The 21,725-nt window shown below is 40.0% G+C and overlaps 1 protein-coding gene across 4 annotated transcripts; it reads left to right on the top strand.

Moving 5' to 3' along the window:
- The first annotated feature begins 161 nt into the window (after positions 1 to 161).
- Positions 162 to 19,206, top strand: TMEM237 (transmembrane protein 237). Of its 4 annotated transcripts, none has more exons than XM_046019549.1 (13): positions 165 to 1,240; positions 3,233 to 3,264; positions 3,852 to 3,862; positions 4,854 to 4,910; positions 5,837 to 5,977; positions 9,618 to 9,732; positions 10,460 to 10,617; positions 12,479 to 12,602; positions 12,893 to 13,084; positions 14,824 to 14,897; positions 15,560 to 15,653; positions 16,473 to 16,594; positions 18,583 to 19,206. In XM_046019549.1, exons 1-13 carry the CDS (start codon positions 1,202 to 1,204, stop codon positions 18,648 to 18,650), a joined length of 1,227 nt encoding a protein of 408 aa, XP_045875505.1. In that variant the 5' UTR covers positions 165 to 1,201; the 3' UTR covers positions 18,651 to 19,206. The 4 variants fall into 4 exon arrangements, 3 of the variants coding, with proteins under 3 accessions (XP_045875507.1, XP_045875505.1, XP_045875506.1); XM_046019550.1 differs by lacking the exon at positions 165 to 1,240 and adding an exon at positions 1,895 to 1,993; XM_046019551.1 differs by lacking the exon at positions 12,893 to 13,084 and having other exon boundaries at positions 162 to 1,240.
- Positions 19,207 to 21,725: the final 2,519 nt, after the last annotated feature.

Below are 21,725 nucleotides of genomic sequence, written 5' to 3'. Positions count from 1 at the left end.
ACCCACACCATCCCTCTACCCCTCCAATCTCTTTAACTATAAAACAAACCAAGTGCATACTTCAAAATATTTTGTTATTTTTTGCTTAAAGTGATTATCTTAAAAAAAAAGAAAGAAAAAATTAAACCCAACCCCAACTAAAGAAAATTAAGTCACTTTTAATGATACATGAACTTGGATTTAATTTATGTTGTTTTGAGAAAAAGCTTTTCCAAGCTTGATTTACAGAGATGGAGGATAAGCAATTGGCGAAATTTTGAGAACTGCTTGTATCAACACACAGACAGGCAGACACACACTCCCAACTGGAAGAAATCTGTTATTTGTCTGTGTCAATATATACCCATCCTGAAATATTGGGCTTGGGGAGTGGGGGGCAAAGGCGGTGCACGAGTTTTGTCTTTCCACAGTATCAGCTTTATTTCTTCATAAAGCAGGTTTATAGAATTTTAGCAGGTGTAGGGTTCCATATTGAATGACATTTCACTACCCGTTTAACTTGGCTTCACATATGCCATGTAAGAAACAACACGAAGTCACACAATAAACGAGATACAGGGTAAGAAGTTAAAGAACCAAACGCCAAGTCAGTGAGTGCCTCCTTGGAGGAAAACTCAGTCTGGCGGGGGTCCGCTGGGCGCTTACGGCCTATTATGCTCTCGCAGTGTTAGGGTCTCTTTTGTTGAGATTAGTCGGCAGCTTGCCTTTCGAATGCAGTCAGGCATAGAGGAGTAAGCGTCTGCAGAATCTGACAGTTTGCTCCACAAGTCCTTCCTTTTAAAGGAGTTTAATTGGTCTCTAGCCCATCCAGACCTTCTGGTTCTAGTGAGTATCAGCTCCTGGTTCTTCCGGGCATTCCTGGCCTTGCTGATCATCGGTTCTTGGTACCAGCTGCAGGCCTGGATTTTAGCGGTACCTAGTTTCTCCCCGCCCTCGGCCGCCTTCCTGATTCATTACGTCACTGCAAGAAAAGGGAGATTCCACGAAGCTTCCGCGGAGCTAACCCGGCCCCTCCCTAACTCTGACGCCTCGGAGGGCGGGGCTTGGCCCGGCGAAGGCAGGCGGAGAGCTGGTCCCCAGGCTGCAGCCTAACCAGACGCGGGCACGTCCCCGCCTCTCGCAGGTCCCGGAGGCGGGGGAGCGGGGAGCCAGGCTCGGGCCGCCGGCGGTTGCGCTGAGAGAGGCCGGCGGGGAGAGCGCCATGAGGGCGGACTCGGGGCTTCGGCTGGAGGCCCTCCCGGTGAGCGGTGCTTCGGACACGGGAAGTGGCGGAGGCGGAGGGTGCTGCCCTAACGCCTCCGTTGCCCCCGGGGCGGGCCCGGTGCGCAGGGCTGGGGGTCGCAGAGGGAGAGCCCTGCTCGTGGTGTCTGCGCGTCCGCCCCCTCGGTGCTCACAGGCTTGCACCCGAGCGGGCGCTTCAAGTTCATTCCGAGGCCAGTACCCCGGCGTGAAGTTGCCGGGGGCCTGAGGTCCGTGTTGCTATGACGACGCCTCTCCCGGTCGCCTTCCCCGCCGCCGGTGTTCCGGGACAGCCAGCTAGGCCTGCCCTGCGGACTCCTCCCGTGGGCGTTCAGCCACCCAGAAAAGAATCCGCAGTTCCCGAGTGGAGGCTTTTCATCGTGGTCTTTTCCCGCCTCCCTCGAACCCATGACTGCAGCCACTTGGAAAACCATGGGTAGAACCGTGGTTGCTCCCCGACGCCCGCTGGAATCTCTCTTCCCGGGCATGTCAGCCCCCCACTCCGACGCCCCCTTTTCCGCAGAGGTAGACCGCCAAGGCGCTACCAGCTCCTAGAGCTGGCGCTCGCCCGCCTCCTGCAGGGAGGGGGCGGAGCGCCGCCGCCGCCAGGGGCGCACAGTCCGATGACGCACAGCGCCTGCGCGCGGCCGGCCCCGGCAGGAGCCCGCGAGGGGCGGGCTGTGAGCTCCCGGCGCTTGGCGACCGGCGGCTGCCGGGATCCCCGGCTTTAGACAGAATGGGAAAGAAGCAGGTGGTAAGCGAGCCTTAGAGTTGAATTATTAGGATTTTGGGTTCAGGTGAGCCGTCCGACTTTTGAGAGCTCAAAGGTTGGCCTTGTGGCTGGGGGAGACGTTATTTTTGCGGGACTTTTGAAATGGTTAAGTGTGTGAGCTGAATCCTTGGACAGAACGCGATCCGAGGCATCTTTGCCATAGTTCTTTTTAGGACTGTTCTTTTCCAGTTGTGATTTTAACGACCGGATAGTGTTAAGACAGCCTGCTTTGTTCCTGACCTCGTAGCATTGATATTCATACACTGAATGAATGGACTGCTGAGTGGGACGGTCGTAGACCAAACTGAAAGTGTCTACGGTGGAACCCTTTTGAGTCAGTGTCCTCTGCAAGCAGCATGAGACACTTGGAACATTAAACGGATTTCAAGGCATTTCTGTTAGTATTTTATTTTGAAAGATTTCAGAATGCTTCTCAACTGTAATCTCTCTGAACTGCAAACACAACTTTTCATGTAAAGTATCATTTGTAAGGTGTGTGTGTGTGTGTGTGTTTAATTCTCTGCCCTAAAACGTATTCCTCATGCTGTATTCACAGTGGGTTTTTTTGTTGTTGTTGTTTTGTTTTGTTTTAAGTATGTTACTGTGTGGTTTAAAACTTCAGTTGGCTTCTTATTGAATTTAAACAAAATCTGGAATCTTCCTTTTGTCTTCAAGACCCTAATTTATATGGCCCCTGCCTACCCTTGGTAACTATGCCACAGCCTTACTGGCCTTTTACCTGAAACCTTTTATCTCTCCTGAGAGGCTTTGTATTTGCTCCCCTTTGTCTCCTTTCTTTTCCTTTCTTATTCAGGCTTCAGCTCAAATATCTCTGAGAGACTTTCCCTAACTGGAGAAGCACTCCCCATCCTCATTTGTGTGTGTGTGTATGTGTGCGTGTGTGTGTGTGTGTGTGTGTGTTTATATCTTCTAATACTTAATCAGTACAATGGAAATACCATAAAAGCAGGGATTTCTTTATTTTGTTCATTAATGTATCTGTAGCCTTAGAACAGAGCCTGGCCTCTGGATAGAAAGGAGTGTGGGAAGGAAGGAATTTTATATGAAATTTAGAAATGGTAGAACAAATTTAGAATTGGCCGTATGCTTCTCATAAGTACTTCCTAGGTTTCATTTGACGAACAGGGTTATCAAAAGATTTGAGGTACATGAAGTAAAGATGTTCTGAGACTTTTACTTACAATTTTCTTCTTCCCATAGCGTCCTCCACGAGCCCTTCCACCTGTGCCAAGGTAAAAATAAGTTACAGTAATTTTATTATTGAGTTAAAAATGCAAAATGAATAAAGTGAAAAAATTGACTAGTACCATTGCAAAATTACAATAACTCAGAGAAGACTTCTTGAAAAGTCTTCCTAAAAGTTCAAGGAAAAAAAAAATCCTTGAATATCAGGATAATGGTTGTAATTAAATGTTTTGTTTCAAAGCCTGAATGTCAACATAGTAAGATAATGGATCCATTCTGAATGTTTTAGTGTCTTGTTTATCAGACTTTTGATCCTCTTTTGTTTGCTAGAATAGTTTCCTCAGAGCTTGAGCTGATTTTAATCAGTGACAAAATAAGAATTCTTAATCTGCTTAATCCACTTTATGAATAGACAGTAGGAAATATGTATATGTAAGTTCAGAAAATATTAGGATTATTTTGTTAGCAGCTTTATTAGCTTTTTACTTATAAAGTTTATAAACTAGCTGTGTGAAAGCTTATTTTAAATTTATAATGATGTCAGTTTTCAGTCTGACCATCTAATAGATTTCTAATTGATAGTTTCTTTTTTTTTGTCTTTGTCGCAATTAAATTTGGTCGGTGGCATGTAAAGTGATAATCAAGGTGAGTTAGTTCACTCTTAATGTAAAACTTTTAAAATTTAGAGTTCAAAAATTAATTTTTTTCCTTAATGTTTTTCTTAAAATTGAATCTGAATGGTATAATTTATAATATTGCAATATTCTTTTATCAAAATAATCTTTTATGACTCCCTTTTTTTAAATGAGGGTTGATATAGAACACTAGTTGTATGATTGATATTTGACTCATTCTTGAATGGAGTCACCTAGAACATAACCACTGGCTAATTTATAGTTCTATAATAGAGACAGTATTTTCTTTTGTCTCATTTATTCAGGATGGACTGGGTTATGCTATACTAACCTCAAAATCTCCGACTTAATATCATACAAGGTTATTTCTGGTTAATGCAGAGTTCACTGTGGCAGCGATCCAGGGCAACTGTCTCTCACCACCCTTCACTAATGCTGTAGTGATTCAGGCTGCTTTCCTTCTGTGCTTCTGCCGTCTTACGCTTCAGCAAAGGAAGAAAATTCTGGCTCTGTCAATGTTTTGGCAGATTGCTTCTGCTCACAGTATATGACCCAAACCCGTCACAGGCCTCCACATCTAAGTGCAAGAGGGCTGGGAAGTATAGGGGATCAGATGAGTATTTTGTGAGCCCACTTTTCTGATATTAGAAGTGTCACAGTTTCTAATATTATTGACCAACATTGAGCTACTGGCACCTTGCTTTAGGCTTTCTTTGACTTTGTCAATTTCTTCTTCTTCTCTTTTTTTTTTTTTTTTTTTTGAGTAGGCTCCACACCCAACACGGGGCTTGAACCCTGGACTCTGAGATCAAGAGTCCCATGCTGTACCAACTAGGCCAGCCAGGCACCCCCTGACTTTGTCATTTTCTTGTCTTCCCCTAATGTGTAGGCTGGACCTAGGGAAGAGAGAGAAATGTCTTCCCTACTAAAAGTTCCTTTTGACTGTTTTCTGCATTGAATTTTAGGCAGACTTTTCTTTTCCTTTTTTTTTTTTTTTATAGGTGATATTCCACTTAGTCGTCCTAAGAAAAAGAAGCCCAAAACAAAAAACACACCAGGTAAGATGTTGCTCTTTTTTGTGTGGGATCACAAGTCTTTCCAGGACTTCAGAAATGACAGATATTACAGATCAGGGAGAGGCAAGGCCCCAGCAGTCCCAAGTCACTGCTCTGTTGAGGACAGAATCAAGATCAGTTTAAAGTAGTGGGATTCCTATGCTGGTGAGGACTAAGGTTGTGGGCAGCCTGAAGGGTGTCTAGAAGCATTCATGGAATAAAGGATTGTGCCACTTAAACTCTTACTTCTATACCATTCGTGGACTCTTTGGTCTTTAATCCCTAGACAACTTAAATTGTCTTAGGCTATGATTGGTTCCAGACCTTTGAGTGGGATACTGGACACAAGGTCCTTGGATCCCTCATTTTAGTCAGAGCATTTCTTCATTAGAGCAAGAGTCTGAAGGCAGGGCCATATCATCCAGGTATTAACGGTTCTCTAATGAGTAGGTTCTGTGAACTTCTTTTTGTCTTCGTTAATCCACTAGTAATCCTGGATGTTTTATCAGTAACTTAAACTCAGCATGTTCAAAATTCATCATTACCTTCAGCAGTATATCAGTTTTTCCGTCTCACAGATTTCTGTTAATGGAATTCCCCACACTCCTGGTCACTCAGGCTTGAAATCTCAGTTCTAACTGGTCCTTTCACTCTACCTGCTGCCTCTTACAAGTCTTAAGATGTGAAAATATCAGGATTTGTATATAGTGTATATAGTGATATAGTAAAAAGGAACTTTGATGATTGATTTGATATAGCAAGTACTGAATTTATTATAACTTAAAATGTGTGTGCCAATTCGTATAGGCAAAGAGTTAACAAAGTTAATCATCACTTAGGAAGCATTCCAGTTCCCTTTTTTCATCTTTTTGAAGCTCAGTGATCTCTGCTCAGATTGTCCTGTGTTTTCCCACTCTGCTTTTCTGTAGGTAGTGCTTCTTTGGAAGGCCTTGTTCAGGCTGCTGTTCGCAGGCCATCTGAGGGCAGTGAGCCACCAACTAAAGAATCCACAGAGCATCCAGAAGAAGCTCCTGTTCAAAGGAGACAGAAGAGGACCAGACTACCTCTTGGTATGTGAAGAAACCAAGGTTAGGTTGTAATAGTAGCTGTGATTTGGGGGGTATGATTAAAAACTTCTCTGTTCCCATTTTCCCCCACCCACACCCCTTTGTTTTTGTTTTTGTTTTTAATTAAAATTTTTACTCTTAGAGTAACTCCAGTAGTTTAAGTCAAGAACACTGTAGGCGGTCTCTTTTGGTCATATGTCCATATATTGTGAGGGAGAGATACAAATTCAGGATTAAAAGAGAAAGTTCAGAACTTGGTGTGTATAATAATTTAGTATATGATCAAAATGGACATTTGAGATCGGTGGGGTAAGGATAGCTTCAGTATTAACAATAATACAATGAAAGAAAAGTCATCACTTACTGAGTCTTACATTGTCCCAGGCACTACTCACAAGGTAAACAAAATACCAACAATTGGCAATGGTTTTTCAGCATATGAAATTCAAAAGTGTTAGGTAAGTGTTGATGCGAAAGGAGTACATTCATATACTGCTGATAGGAGCATTAATTGGTATAACCTGTCTGAACTTTTAGGAATAGAAGTAATGACAATAGCTACCATAATTAAAGGATGTTGGGATGTTGACTGCAACATTATTAAGAGGAGAAACTGATAATAACCAATAATAGCTAACAAAGTGATACTGGCTAAGTAAGTCATACCTATTTAATAGAAGCCAAGCACCTGTTAAAAGGATTGTTTTTTGTTTTGTTGTTTTTGTTTTTGTTTTAAATATATATATTTATTTGAGAGAGAGTGAGAGCTAGAGAGAGCACACACAGAGGGAGAGGGAGAGAGGTAAGCAGGCTCCCTGCTGAGCAGGGAGCCTGATATAGGACTCGCTCCCAGGCTCCCAGGATCATGACCTGAGCCAAAGGCAGACATTTAACCATCGGAGCCACCCAGGCGTCCCCCGTTAAAAAGATTAAGGTGAAATAGTGACGTAGAAAACCATAAGTAACGTACTGTTGAGTCATCATCCACATATAATAGTATACATCAATGGATCTTTTTTTTTTAAGGAATCCTATTTTTATAAAATTTGTTATATTAATTTCCCAGGTGCCATAAGAAATTATCATTAACAGAGTGATTTAAAACAACAGAAATTTATTGTCTGGCAGGAAAGAAGTCTGACATCAAGGTGTCCGCAGGGCCACTCTCCCTCTGAAGCCTCTAGGGAAGAATCCGTCTTTCCCTCTTCTAGCTTCTGGTGCTTGTTGGCAGTCCTTGCTGTGCTTTGGCATGTGGCAGTTTAACCCCATTTTGTACTTCTGTCTTCACATCCTTCCATGTGCTTCTGTGTCCATAGCTTGCTCTTTTTTTTTTTAAGATTTATTTATTTGAGGGAGAGAGTGCATGTGCGCATGCTGTGGGAGGGGCAGAGGGAGAAGGAGAGAGAGTCTTAAGCGGACTTCGTGTTGAGCATGGAGCCTGATGTGGGGCTCGATCTTGTGATGCTGAGATCATGACCTGAGCCAAAACCAAGAGTCAGCTGCCGAACCAACTGTGCCACCCAGGTGCCCCCATATTTTGCTCTTCTTGTAAGGATATGAGTCATTGGATTTCAGGCCCATACTAATCCACCATGATCTCACCCTAAATTGATTATAGCTTCAAAGACCCTTTTCCAAATGAAGTCTCATTCACAGGGACTGGGGGTTGGGACTTGAACGTACCTTTCAGGGGGGACACAATTCTATCCAGAACACACGTATATGCATCCATATATATAGTAAAAACAATGGAAGGATACAGCAAAGTGTGGACAGCGTTAGATTTTTTGGAAGGAAGAATTAGGGTTGATTTTTTTTTTTTTAAGATTTATTTATTTGACAGGGAGCACAAGCAGGGGCAGCAACAGAGGGAGAGGGAGAAGCAGGCTCCCCGTCCACTAAGCAGGGAGCTTGTTGCGGGGCTCTGTCCCAGGACCCTGGAATCACGTGAGCTGAAGGCAGACACTTAACTGACTGAGCCACTCAGGTGTCCCTAGGGATGATTTTTATTGTCTTCCTTTCTTCATTTATAGTTTATTAATTTTTCATACACTGAGCATTATGACTTTTATAGTAATTAGAGGAAAGACAGTGGGTTTCATTAGAGTAAAATAAGGGGAAGGAATAAAGATTGGGAGATTAGCTCTTTCCTACTAACATCAGTCCCTGATGAATGATTTGCTACAAAATAATTTCCCTGACCACTTACTTAGTCTCTTAGAAAATAGTGAGTCCGGATTGGATGAAAGAATTACAGGAAGAGAGGGCAGAAACTGGAAAGTCCATAGAGTGGAGCTCAGTTTTTAGAGGCAAGTTGAAGTGGGATACTCCAGTACCTGGACAGAAGAGAGGAAAAAGAGAGAAACGATGCTCAGATAGTTTTATGATTTATTTCTCTGATTTATTTCATTACTGGCAGTAAATATAGTTGAAATATAGTTGAACTAAAACTATCGTCTTAGTTAGTTCAGTGAGGGTACAAATGTGAAAATCAAGATGGCTACCAGTACCTAGTTTCACAATTTATGAAAAATGTATTTACAGAAATGAGTTGACCATTTTTAGAAAATTCAGGACCCAACTAAGTTCTGGGCCAAAGAGCACCTGTCATGGTCATTCCAGAATGCACCCACCTGTGCAGGTAGAGCTTTATAGATTTCCGTGTTTTTAGTTTTACTTTGTTTTGCTCTGGGATGACTATGGTAGGCTCAACTTCTATTGTATTTCCAATTCTAGCTGTAAGTGTTTTATTAAAATAGAATTCTGGGGGCTTTGAGTACATTCCGGGAAGCCATTGCCAGTATTTTCAGATTGAAGGAATTAGCATCTGAGGAGTCTCCATTGACTTACTTACACTTGATACCCTGTGCTCAGGAACGAGTTAACATAGCAGCCTGAAACTGCTCTCATTAGAAAGGCCTGCCTGCAAGGCTGCCTCTTTACTGGCTTCTGGAACTTGGCTGGTAAATAGTTCCTACACTGATATAAAACTTCTCTAAATTATAAGGGTGGTTTACTGTGCATTTGTGTACACAATATGATTTATGCTGAACACCTGCTTTGCTTACAAAGCAGGGTCTGGAATTTGGGTATGTATGAGGCAGGGGGTGCCTCTGTGTTTAGGTGCCAGTAAAAGCCTTGGGTGCGAGTTTGCAGTGAGCTTCCCTGGTGGAGAAAGTGTCACACACGTCAGCTTGTTGCTGGAGGAATTGGCGCATCCTGTGTGACTCCATTAATGGACTCTTGGAAGCTTATACCTGGTTTCCTCTGGACTTGGCGCCATATGCCTTTTCCTTTGGCTGATTTTGCTTTATGTCATGTCCCTCGAATAATTGTAACTGACTGTAAGGACTTGGGAGTATAATGACTTCTGAGTTCCATGAGTCCTTTGGGTGAACTGCAGGTAATCTGGGGTCTCTCCCAGTGCTCTGGGTGTTGGATTATTTAATTTTTTCTATATTTTTTGGCATTACAATTTCAATTTTTTTGGTGTTTAGAGGTATAAAATTATAAAAATTAGTAAAGTGGTGAAAAAATTTGGGCCTAATTAAAATTTTTAAAGTTACCTTGTCATAAAAGTTTTATATATTACTTTTCTTTTTACATGATAGTCATTTGAAAATTTAATCTACTTTATTTTCAGAATTGGAGACTTCCTTAACCCAAAAGAAGACTTCATCTTTATTACGAAATGAAAATGGTATTGATGTGGAGCCGGCTGAAGAGACAGTTATTCAAAAACCTCGAAGGAAGACAAAGTAAGAATTTATTTGTTCTTCTAAATATTCTCCAGGGATACTGTGCTACTTAATTCAGAGGTACCTTTTGATTAAGTCTTATTAAACACTCTAAGATAAGTGGGATTACAAAAGTATCAGTTAAACCAACTAATGAGTAAGCAACCGAAGAAGTAAGATACTGTATTTAATTAAGGACCCTAGGAGCTCTCTCTAAAAAAGAGGAACATCAAGAGAAAATATTACATAAGTAGCAAAAATTAAATACGCAAGATACTGAAATTTGAAGGTAATGTTAATAAAGTAGGCTATTGTGATATATTTTCTGATATTAATAGAATTCAGGTTATGATTATTTCAGCAATAAATAAAAGTGTGTATTTTAGGATAGAAAATTAAGTTGTGGGTAAAATAGAATGGCATATTTTTAAAAAGTACACTGGGAGTTATATAACGCTATGGTTTGTATTTAGAAATAACCCTATAAATTGTGATCAATATTTGTATAGAATCCTATCATTTTAAGTTTAGAAAGAACCTTATAAATCTAATTCAGTCTCTTCATTTTCCAGATGAGAAAACTGAAGCTCACATAAATGTATGTGACTTGTTGCACATAACAGTTAAGAACAGATCCATTTAAGTAAAAACCAAATTTCTCGACTCCCAAGTTGAGAAATTTTACAGGTATGTGGGTCTGTAAAAATTCAACAATAATCCATTTTTCTTACATTCTTCCTGATGACAGGAAAACCCAGCCAGCAGAATTACAGTATGCCAATGAACTAGGCGTTGAAGATGAAGACATAATTACTGATGAGCGAAGTGGCCCAGAACAACAGTCTGTATTCACTGCACCCACTGGAGTTAGCCAGCCTGTAGGCAAAGTGTTTGTGGAAAAAAGCCGTAAGTCATTCCAGTTTTGGAACATCAGTTTTCTGGGATTTACACAAGGGTATCCTTTGATTTAGGAATTATGTCTGGAGATCGGAATTAGGGATAAAATAAAAATATGGACAAAAATTTATACACAAAGCTGATCATCATATTCTTGAGAGTGAAAACAAAACAACGTAAATATAAAATAGAAGGCGTATTTTTTCAGTCAGATATGGTGTATTTATGGAATAAAATCTGCACCATTAAAAATAATGTTTAGGGAGAATTTTTCATTTCATAGGAAGATTAATGAAAAACACACACATGTGTAGTTTGATCTCAACTACAGAAAAATGTGTAGGACAAAAGACTAGAAGGAAGTGTGCCAAAATATTAATGCTGGTTATTTCTGGGTTAGGGATTGTGAGTGATTTAGAAAATCCTCCCCAACCCCCACTTAATCCATCCCTTTATTCTTGTACTTTATCAGTTTTTCACAATTGGTGGTGGTGGGGGGGGCAGGTAATGATACAAATTTTATAACTAAAAATAAATGAGAGAAGATACATGATGGTATTACAATATTAAATAAGAATTACAACCTTATAGCTCCAGATTCTTTTGGAAGGTAGTTCTGACATTGTATAGTGTGCATGGATTATAAGACTGCATTTCCAGTGTTTAAGAAAAACATACATAAAGCGTGATTATGACTATATATATCCCATGGATATATTATGAGTATGCTGCCTAAAGAACTCAATGAGCCATAAACATTAGTTCTAAAAATTTACAATTTCGATTTCATCTATACCATTTTAGAATTTCTGTTCTGTAAGATGTCATCTAAGGGATCTTCAAGTTCTTGGCCAATGAGAAACTTCTGATCCTGGGAGGCTGCCTTCGCTAGGGCCTCACAGTTGGTTAGTGCGGAACTGGGACTTGAGTGGAGGTTTCATGGCTTCTGGTCATGTGCTTTGACTAGTATATTGTGTTGCTATTTAATTTACTTCTGTTTTTAAGCCATATCACTCAATCCTCATTTTTAAGCAATATCTATTTTTTATAGTCTTATTTACTAAGCAGCGGCATTCAGTCCTCATTTTTACTCTTGTTTGCCTCAGCTCAGCAACTCCCTACTGGAGTAACTGACCACATAAAAGACACCTGTTGTCTGCCCAGAAGTTGTCTTTTCTTAGGGAAAATTAGGTGTTTCATCCTCCCAAATACTTGGCAGCCAGATTTGGCAAAGGTCATTGAAATGGAACCTTCTCTGCTTCCTGAGGTCCATTGGTAGATCTGCAAGAAGAAGCCTCGTGCCCAGTACAAGGAGTAAGCTCTGTGCACACGGGGTGGCTGTCCTGGCAGTTGGACTGATACTTGTCACAGCAGCCTTCTCAAGTTTGTGAAACAAGCGTTTTCTTCTCTGTCATCACAGAATGCCATGCCGCACACACTGGCATCTTTTCCTAAGAAATTCGAAGGTTTTCAGACATCAACCTACCTTTGTCATGTTGTCATTTAAACTTTAATAAACTTCCAAAGCCTCAAAATTAGACTTCTGTAGATTCTGTCATGTTAAAGATTTCCAGCCTTTGTTCTGAGTGGGAAGTTCCTTACTGTATTTCATTAAATGTAATTGATTACTAAAACTGTTACTTTAACATCTGTTTTGGGATGAGAGGAAAGTATGTGGACTTTATTTTCCCTAAGGATAAAAAGACAGTATAAGAAAAGAGCCTTCTCAAATTGGTACGGGATCAGGGAGAATTTCTGGATAGCAAACAGCAAAATCTCAGTCCCAGGGTTCTAATGGTGTGAAATAAGATAAAAACAGGGCCAGGGTTGTCTCTTGCTAGTTGTTAATAATTGTGTAATGTGTACTTAGGGCGATTCCAGGCTGCTGATCGTTCAGAGTTGATAAAGACCACAGAAAATATAGAGGTGTCGATGGACATGAAGCTTTCCTGGACGACCAGAGATGTCGCACTCTCAGTCCACCGGGCCTTCAGGTGGCTGCTTTTGTTGGACTTAAAACAGATGTTCTCTCATTTCTCTTTTCAGGTGTTGATTGCCCAATATTGTTTAAAAAAACTGACAACTTAAAATAGTCAATAGGTATATTTTTAAACGCATTTAATTGTAGCTAAAGCTTCTGCCTGTCAGTGTCATGCTAAGAAAAGGCTTGTTTTTACTTTTTTGAAATGTTGAGTTTCATTCTGATATTTGAAGAGATTTAAAAAATATTTTAGCTTTTTACTTTAGTAATACACGTATAATAATGAAACCCTTTCCCACTCAGGATGATTGGTCTCTTCTCTCATGGCTTCTTGGCTGGCTGTGCTGTGTGGAACATTGTTTTCATATATGTTCTAGCAGGAGATCAGCTTTCTAACCTCTCCAACCTTCTGCAACAGTACAAGTCCTTAGCATATCCATTCCAGAGTCTTCTCTACTTGCTTTTAGCTCTAAGTACAGTTTCAACTTTTGACAGGTAAGACTGTTGTGACTGTACGTCCCTCTAACTTTTCTTCAGGTGGAAACGTTGAGCAAAATATGTCCCTGACTATGACAGTCTTCAGAATAGAATTATGATATATTAATATTATTTTGACTTTATTTTAAAACGAGTCTGTTTCTGTTTGTTGGGGGCGGAGGGGGTGGAAATACTCAGAAAGCATCCTGAAAATCTAAACCCATTCCAACATCGACTCTAAGTCTAAAATTTCATCCAAATTTAATCAACGAAAACAGCCCCAAATATCATCTTCTAAATCATCTGAATCAGGCATAGGTGAGACTGTTGGTATTAAATGAGTTTTCTAGGGCTTCTGTAATGAAGTACAGTTGGCCCTTGAGCATTGCACGGGTTAGGTGTGCTGACTTCCTGCAAGTCAAAAATTCATGTATAACTTTTGACTCCTTCAGAACTTAATAGCCTACTGTTGACCAGTAGCCTTACTAATAGCATAAATAGTCAATTACCACGTATTTAATATACTATATGTGTTACATACTGTATCTTCTAAAAGGTAAGCTAGGGGGTGCCTGGGTGGCTCAGTTGTTTAAGCGGCTGGCTCTTGATTTCAGCTCAGGTTATGATCTCAGGATTCTGGGATCGAGCTCCACGTTGGGCTCAAGGATTCTCTTTCCCCCTCTGCTCCTTGTCGCACTGGTGTGCACATAGTGCCTGCACGCTTGCTCTCTCTCAAATAAATAAATCTTTTAAAAAATTTAAAAGTAAGCCAGAAAAAAACAGAAATTATTAAGAAAATCATAAGGAAGAGAAACACATTTACAGTACTGCACTATATTTATTGAAAAAAAAAATCTGCATATAAGTAGACCTGTGCAGTTCAAACCTCTGTAGTTTAAGAGCCAACTGTACTCCAAATTGGGTGGCTGAAAGCAACAGGAATTTATTCTGTCTCAGTCTGGAGGCTAGAAGTCTGAAATTAAGGTGTTTGCCAGGTTGGGTCCTTTCTGGAGGGCTGGTGGGAGAGTCTCTTCCAGGCCTTTCCTGAACTCCAGGTGGCTGGCAATCCTTGGAGTTCCTTGGCTTGTGGGTGCGTCACTCCAGCCTTGTCTTTGTTGTCGTATGGTGGTCTTCCTGTGTGTCTCTTCTTCTAAGGACACCAGTTGTATTGAATTAAGGCCTTCAAATGACCTCATCTTAACTCAGTACATCTGCAGAGACCCTATTTCCAAATAAGGGGTTAGAAGTTCGGCATGTCTTCGCAGAACACAATTCAACCCATTAAGAAAAATAGCAACTTGTGGCCTGATGATACGGGTAATAGAAAGAGGTAGAATCTGAAGAAATTTTGCAGATCAAGTTTAATTTGTTTCTTTAGAGTGTCTTACCACAAAACAATGTTGGCTTAATCTACTTAAATGTTTTATGTGGCTTTTGTAAATAAGATATTCTTTCATGTGTATTTAGTATAAACTGTAGTTACTTAAAGCTTAATAATAGACAATGTAAGTGGCCTCTGCCTTCGGCTCAGGTCATGATCTCAGGGTGCTGGGACCGAGCTCTGCATCAGGCTCTCTGCTCCACAGGGAGCCTACTTCCCCCGCCCTCTCTGTCTACTTGTGATCCCTCTCTCTCTGTCAAATACATACATAAAATCTTTAAAAAAAGATAGAGGAGGAAAAAACTATAATCCAGGGAGTACAGTTTTGTGAAGAGTTTACCAATGCAATGTGACAAGAGGCATTTGTACGTTCTAGGATCGACTTTGCTAAAACGTCAGTAGCGATCCGAAATTTCCTTGCCCTGGATCCAACAGCTTTAGCATCTTTCTGTGAGTAAATACTTTCATTTGATAATTGTGTAATACTTGAATTACACTGTAATTTTGAAGCAGGAAAAGTTTAATTTTACTTTTAGAATGATTTTATATTATTACTACTTATAAATGTTACTTACAGATGTTCAGTGGAATTTCCAATTAAAAAAACATGATAGACATAATTTTGATAGAATCATTTTTCCATAGAGGTTGGTCTAGATAACTGTTAAAAGTTGAATTTGTTCTATATTTCTTAATGTTTTGGTTTTGTATTTTCTGCTTGATATCAAACAGATTCAACTGATATGGTATTTCAGTAACAAATTCTATTTTGTATCTTTTTGATAATTTGGGATACATTTTGTTCTAAGTTATGAGATAGGAATAAAATTAGTTTTAAGACCTTGAGTAAGTCATTTAATTTCTTAAAATATCTTCTACGTTCTTGTAATGTCTAATGATGAATTAGTGAGCATCTCAAAATACCCTTCTGTACCCATATTCTTTAAGGATAAAAGAAGGCTAGCTAACTTATTGAAATTGTTCAGATGAATTTCTTTTGTCATCATCCCCCAAAGTATAGATTATTTTTAACCTTACAGTGATCTATAAATTCAAAATAAACTAGGTTGTTAAAAATACATTATTAGTAATTTCATTTGTCTTTTTCTCAGTGTACTTTACTGCTCTTATATTATCTCTGAGTCAGCAAATGACAAGTGACAGAATCCATCTTTACACACCTTCTTCTGTTAATGGTAGCCTCTGGTAAGATTCACAATAGCATTAGCAATTGTTGATGGTAATAATAACAGCAGCCATGGGAGTAATGGTACTATTCTTATCCTTCACTCTTTTACATTTCTCATTTATAAATAATATCGGAGGCCCTGTTTTTGTTTCCAAAATTATGGCAAGAAAATACCCATTACATTGGTTAGTGATAATTATTTTTACTTATACCTGCATTTTTAATGAAATGTATTTTTTTATAAAAATCTATTTGAGATTTATTAAGTTATGGTTATAAGGTTAGTCATGCATAATGAACTGGAGAAGCCCTCTACCCCCACTCCCAGTCAGGGGGTCTAATAGCTCCTAGTGGTGGGAGTAGGTGTCTGGGACAGAGTCTGAAAGCCAAGCAGTGCTGGAAAGAGAGCAGTCTAGGGAGAGCCATCCCCACAGATGAGTGGCCACTCATGAAGCTCACGGGCGAGTTGAGAGTCCAGTTCACAAAACTCCGAGGGACAGTGTTTTTTGACGGAGTAGCTAGGGCCGTGAGTAGCATCACAGTAGTTGGAAGGGAAGCTTAGAAAAATTGTTTGGCAATACTAAATTTTCACTTTTGTCAATGTATAAAGCAGATTTGGTTAGAGTTCAGTAACTTTTGAACCTTTGTTCCCGTGGGTGTGTGTGTGTGTGTGTGTGTGTGTGTATTATAGGGAAATTATATAGGATATATTTATTTCATGCTTGTTAATTTCTCTAGGCGAGGGCTGCTAATTTTTAAAAGTTCGTTAAGTAGATATATTTAAATATATGAACCCAAATGCAGATATTTCTAATGAATGTTTTCTATATCTTTAGGGCAGCAGGTATTGAGGAACAGGTTCTCCAGCCGTGGATTGTGGTGAATCTGGTGGTGGCCCTTCTGGTTGGACTGTCGTGGCTTTTTTTGTCTTATAGACCAGGCACGGATCTTAGTGAAGGTATTAACGGAAAAATAGTGGGGCGCCGGGGTGGCTCAGTCGATTGAATGTGTCTGACTCTTGATTTCAGCGTGGGTCGTGATCTCAGTGGTCAGGTCACGATCTTGGGGTTATTGGATGGGCCCGTGCTCAGTGGGGAGTCGGTTTCTCTCCCTCTGTACTTCCCCCACTCTCGTGGGCACACTTGCACCCTGTCTCTCTCAACTAAATCTTTTTAAAAATAAATAAATAAAAATAAATAATATGAGAATATCATGAAATCTGTTGATTTTATGAATGTTCTTTTAATGGCTATAGCTTATGATATTCTGCTAACAAAGCTGTATTTAAACTAAAATAACAAAGAGGAGCGACACTAAAGCCGTGAACCCGCGCCGGGAGAAGCAGAGTGTCTAGGAGGGCCGGAGCCTCAGAGTACTGACAGAAAGTCTGTCACCCAGTGCATATTTCTATTTCAGAGGTATTTCTTTCCTCGGAACCCTTCGGGTATTTTGTAGAGTCTTTGCTCTTCGTTTCTCCTCGTTTCCTTCTGATCAAAGTATCTCTTAGTTTGCCATAAGTCATGCTTCAACTCTGTCGCCTTTGTCGGACACGTGTCATTCTTACCTCCTCGTCTGCTTGGCACAAGTTCTTCACCCTTCATTGTCTAATGAAGTATTTAGTAATCCCAGCTTTAGTGTGCCCAGTGGAAGGGGGGATTTACTAATCCCTAGTCCCTGGCCTCCTTTTGGAACACCAGGAGGAGAGGAGTCGTCTGGGCGAACCCCCAGCCCTTGAGCGCGCTGCTTTAGAACTCTTTGTGTCTGGCGTGTCCGTTTGTTTTCTTGGCAGATGTCCCACAGTTTCACCCTCCAATCGCTGATATTTTGTGGACTTTGGTTATGACTTTATTCTTGATTGGTTAATTATCTTGAGCCTTTCACTGCAATTTGATCAACTAATTACAGCCTCAGAAATCTTAGAATTGAGAATCATCCCAATATTTCCATTTGTAAAAACGAAGACAAAGGATGTAATCTGGTGCATTTTTATTCATGAATGTACCTTTTTGCATCAGAATTCTCGTGTTCCTCCAGTGACTATTCTGTTGCTTTATTCCCTTTGGTTTATTTAAAGTATTTTTTTAAAAAGTCTCTTAGGCTTTACGTATTTTGCTGTTTTTTGTTGTCACTTAGTAGCATTGTTTTTAGTCATTCGTAGAATTTTTCATCTAATATTTATGCCAAAGGACTTTCTTTTATTAAATTCCTTAGGTCTTCTTTTTCTGTATTTCTTAGTATTTTGGTGAATTACACGTGTATGCTAAGTAATAGTTTGAATGTAGAAATGTCAGCTAATAAACCATTCTACGCTGTGCTTGGGATTGAAGCTGGATCCAGCTGGCTTGTACAGTACTGAGCCTAAATCACAAAGCGCATATTACTTACTAAGTATTTCCAGAATCCTGCTGTCTTTTAGGGCCATGTGAGTCATATAACATTTTATTTCCATGGAGATAAAAAGAGTAAATTGAGGATGATAACACTTTGCTTGTTGGGTTGTTGTGGTGATTAAGTGGGATAACAACACATTTTAGGCATCCTGGCACACGCCTCCTGTCAGTTCCACGTGCTCACTCTGCGTCCGTCCCTCCATTGTGGATTGCCATGGGCACTACAGAGTTAGACCTTTCCGCTGTTTAGTGACCTGGCTTGTCTAAGTGACTTAAATTTTCTGGTAAGAGATACTGTCTCCATTACATATGTTGTATTTTTCAGTGGTTTACATTTAAAACTTGAGCATTTTTAAATTCAAACTTGTACATTTCTCATTCGCTACCTTTTAAATCAGATTTCATTATCGTGAATTCTTATTTGTACTTGAGGGCTTTCTATTATATATATTAAATATGTCAATATTTTGAGAGACTGTTTAAAACTAAGCTGTAAAATTCTTTTTGAGTTACTGGGAAACCATTCTGAGGATGATCTGTTCATTTTCTCTCCCAGAGTTGATGTTCTCCTCTGACGTGGAAGAATATCCTGAAAAAGATAAAGGACTCAAAGCCTCTTCATAATGCCAGCTCACCTGCCGTGTAGTAATGGCCCAGTATTTAGAATTTTTCCTATTCTTGTTTTTAAGTGTATTTTTATAAGATATGCACAGGTATATTTGGAATTGATCTTTTGATTATATAGTACTGAAAATTTTCTCAAGATTATGGAAAATGTTAAAACTTGAGTCTGCAACTCATAACCAAACATTAATCTCTCTAGCATTATCGTCTTAATGAGAAAGGAGGTAATGAGCTAGAAGCCAGCAGGTGAGGTGTTTATTTCCTGTTTTCTCAAATTAGTTGCATTTATAATCATTATCTTAAAAAGCTCCACTACAGAAACAGCCATTACTTTAGTGTTACAAAATATACATCAGGTTTAAAAATAAGATTTGGGGACTAGGATAGAAGAGGGCAAAAGACCTTTATTTTTAATGTCCCCTTACTGAATAAATTAAAACATGAAATTTACTTTTTTTCAGATTGGCTTGGTGGTTGTGGTTATGTATCATGTAATAAGCATAATGTAATTCAGCTCGAAAGATGCTTTACTTCATGACTAATAAAAAGAAAATGTACCTTTTCTGTTTGAGAAGTTTCATATTGGGACTACGCCAAAATAAAAAGCCTTTGCACGGCAAAGGAAACAGTCAACAGAAGGAAGGGCAACTTACTGAATGGGAAAAGATATTTACAAGTATTTGATATATTTGATAAGGGGTTAATATCCAAAATATATAAAGAACTTATACAACTCAACACTAATAAACAATTAATCCAATTTAAAAGTGGGTAGAAGACCTGAGTAGATACTTTGCCAAAGAAGGCATACACATGGCTAACAGATGCCTGAAAAGCTGCTCAGCATCACTAATCATCAGGGACCTGCAAATCAAAACCATAATGAGAAATCACCTTACACCTATCAGAATAGATAACGAGTGTTGGAGAGAATGTGGAGAAAAAGGAACCCTTGTGTACTGTTGATGGGAATGCAAACTAGAGCAGCCACTGGAAAACAGTGTGGAAGTTCCTCAGAAAATTAAAAATGGAGCTACCCTATGATCCAGTAATTCCGCTGTTGGGTATTTGCCCAAAGAAAACAGAAACACTAATTTGAAAAGATACATGCACCCCCATGTATCTCGCAGCATTGTTTATAATAGCCGAGATACGGGAACAGTCCAAGTGTCCAACCATAGGTGAATGGATAAAGAAGATGTGCCATATACATACAACGGAACAGCACTCAGCCATTTAAAAAAGAATGAAATCTTAACATTTGCAACAACAGGGATGGACCTACAGGGTATTATGCTAAATGAAAAGAGTCAGAGAAAGACAATTACTGTATGATTGCACTCATGTGGAATTTAAGAAACAACAAAGACCAAACAACAAGAACAAACCTGACTCATCAATAACAGAGAACAAACTGCTGGTTTGGGGGGGTGGGGGGAGATGGGCGGGAGGATGGATGAAATAGATAAAGGGGATTAAGAGGTACAAACTTCCAGTTACAAAGTAAGTCACAGGGATAGAGCATATAGCATAGGGAATATAGTCAACAAGGTTGTAAAAACGTTTGGTGAAGGAGGAGGGGGCCCCAAGTCAAGGGACATGGGGGGTCTGTAGAAGCTGAGAATAGTCCTTGACTGACAGCAAGAAAATAGATGTGGGCTCAGTCCTATATCTTTAAGGAACTGAATTTTGCCAACATCCCACATGAGCAAAGAAACAGATCCTCTAGAACCTCCACAAAGAAATTCAGCCCTGCTGACACCTTGATTTTATTTACTGTGACCCATGTCAGACTTCTGATGGACAGAATGCTAAGATAGCCAGTGTGTGTTGTTCAACCTGCTAAATTTGTCAGAATTTGTTAGGACAGCAAGAGAAAGTTAATACAAGGTTGAAGGGAGTTTCGATCCTATGGAATGCGATGGGGAACGCGGGCTATGTTGATGGTAGTGTACTTGGCATGGGCGTAGTGCCTTTAAATTCTTCAGGTCTGGGAAGTAGGACCTGGACTTCAAATCTCCCAACCACCCCAGCAAGTACATACTCCGGTGGACCTGTACGAGTGGATCAAGAGCAGCTTTGGCCGTGATGACTGGGATACTTTAAGGAAGTTCACTGCCAATTATGTGTCTCCATAAGTGGCTCAAAGTCATCTTTTTTTCTCACCTCTCTGCATCAAATGTGGGTAGAGTGGCTTAGTGGAGTTTCTGAGGTGTCAGCAAGCAAGATCCCCAGTGAGGCTTTTGTTTTTGGGGGGGTGCAGGGTATTCAGAAATTAATACCTACCTCTCCCTACTCCCCTTAAGCAGAACAACACATAGAGACTCCTTGGCCCATCCCCAGAAATTCAGATTGAGTAGGTCTGGGGTGATGCCTGGAAATCCACTTTTTAGAAGCCGTCCCAGGGTTGTGATATAGCTAGTAGACTAAACAGCACTTGGGCCTCTGGCCTACATCACCATTTGTAATCCATTATGAAATGTAAAGCTTGAATTATGATATGTGATTTGATTTCAATCAAATTGCTAGGTTTGTGAGAGGACAAAAAAATGAGAAAATGAATAAAACATACTACCTGCCTTCCAGAGACTTCTATCTAGTCAGAAGACATGATAGGCATAGGAGAAACAGAATCTAGAAAAGTATTGTGGGTAAGATTGGGTATGGGCATGTCCTTGATGGGATGGATGGGATTTCTTCTGGTGGAGATGGAGGCAAGAAAGGGGCCATATGCACGTGAGAGCTCTGAGGGTTTTTCATGTAAAAAATGTTGAAAGACCAGTGTTACAGCAACTGTAACGTAAAGCAACCTAGATTTAATAATTGTTAAAATTTTGCCACATTTGCTCATTTATTTTTCCTGGTATACCCCCCTTTTGTTCTTGCTAAATCTTTTTTTTTTTTTTAAAGAGTGAGCGAAACCAGGGGTGGGGGGGAGTAGAAGGAGAGAGAGAATCTCGCAGGCTCCTTTGCCCAGCATGGAGCCCAACATGGAGCCCAACATGGGGCTCAACCCCACAACCCCAAGATCATGACCCCAAGATCAAGAGCCACACACTCAATGACTGAGACTCC

This window comes from Meles meles, chromosome 9 (assembly GCF_922984935.1).
Source record: "Meles meles chromosome 9, mMelMel3.1 paternal haplotype, whole genome shotgun sequence".
In the NCBI taxonomy this organism is placed as follows: Eukaryota; Metazoa; Chordata; class Mammalia; order Carnivora; family Mustelidae; genus Meles; species Meles meles.
This window is presented reverse-complemented; position numbering and strand designations above follow the sequence as displayed.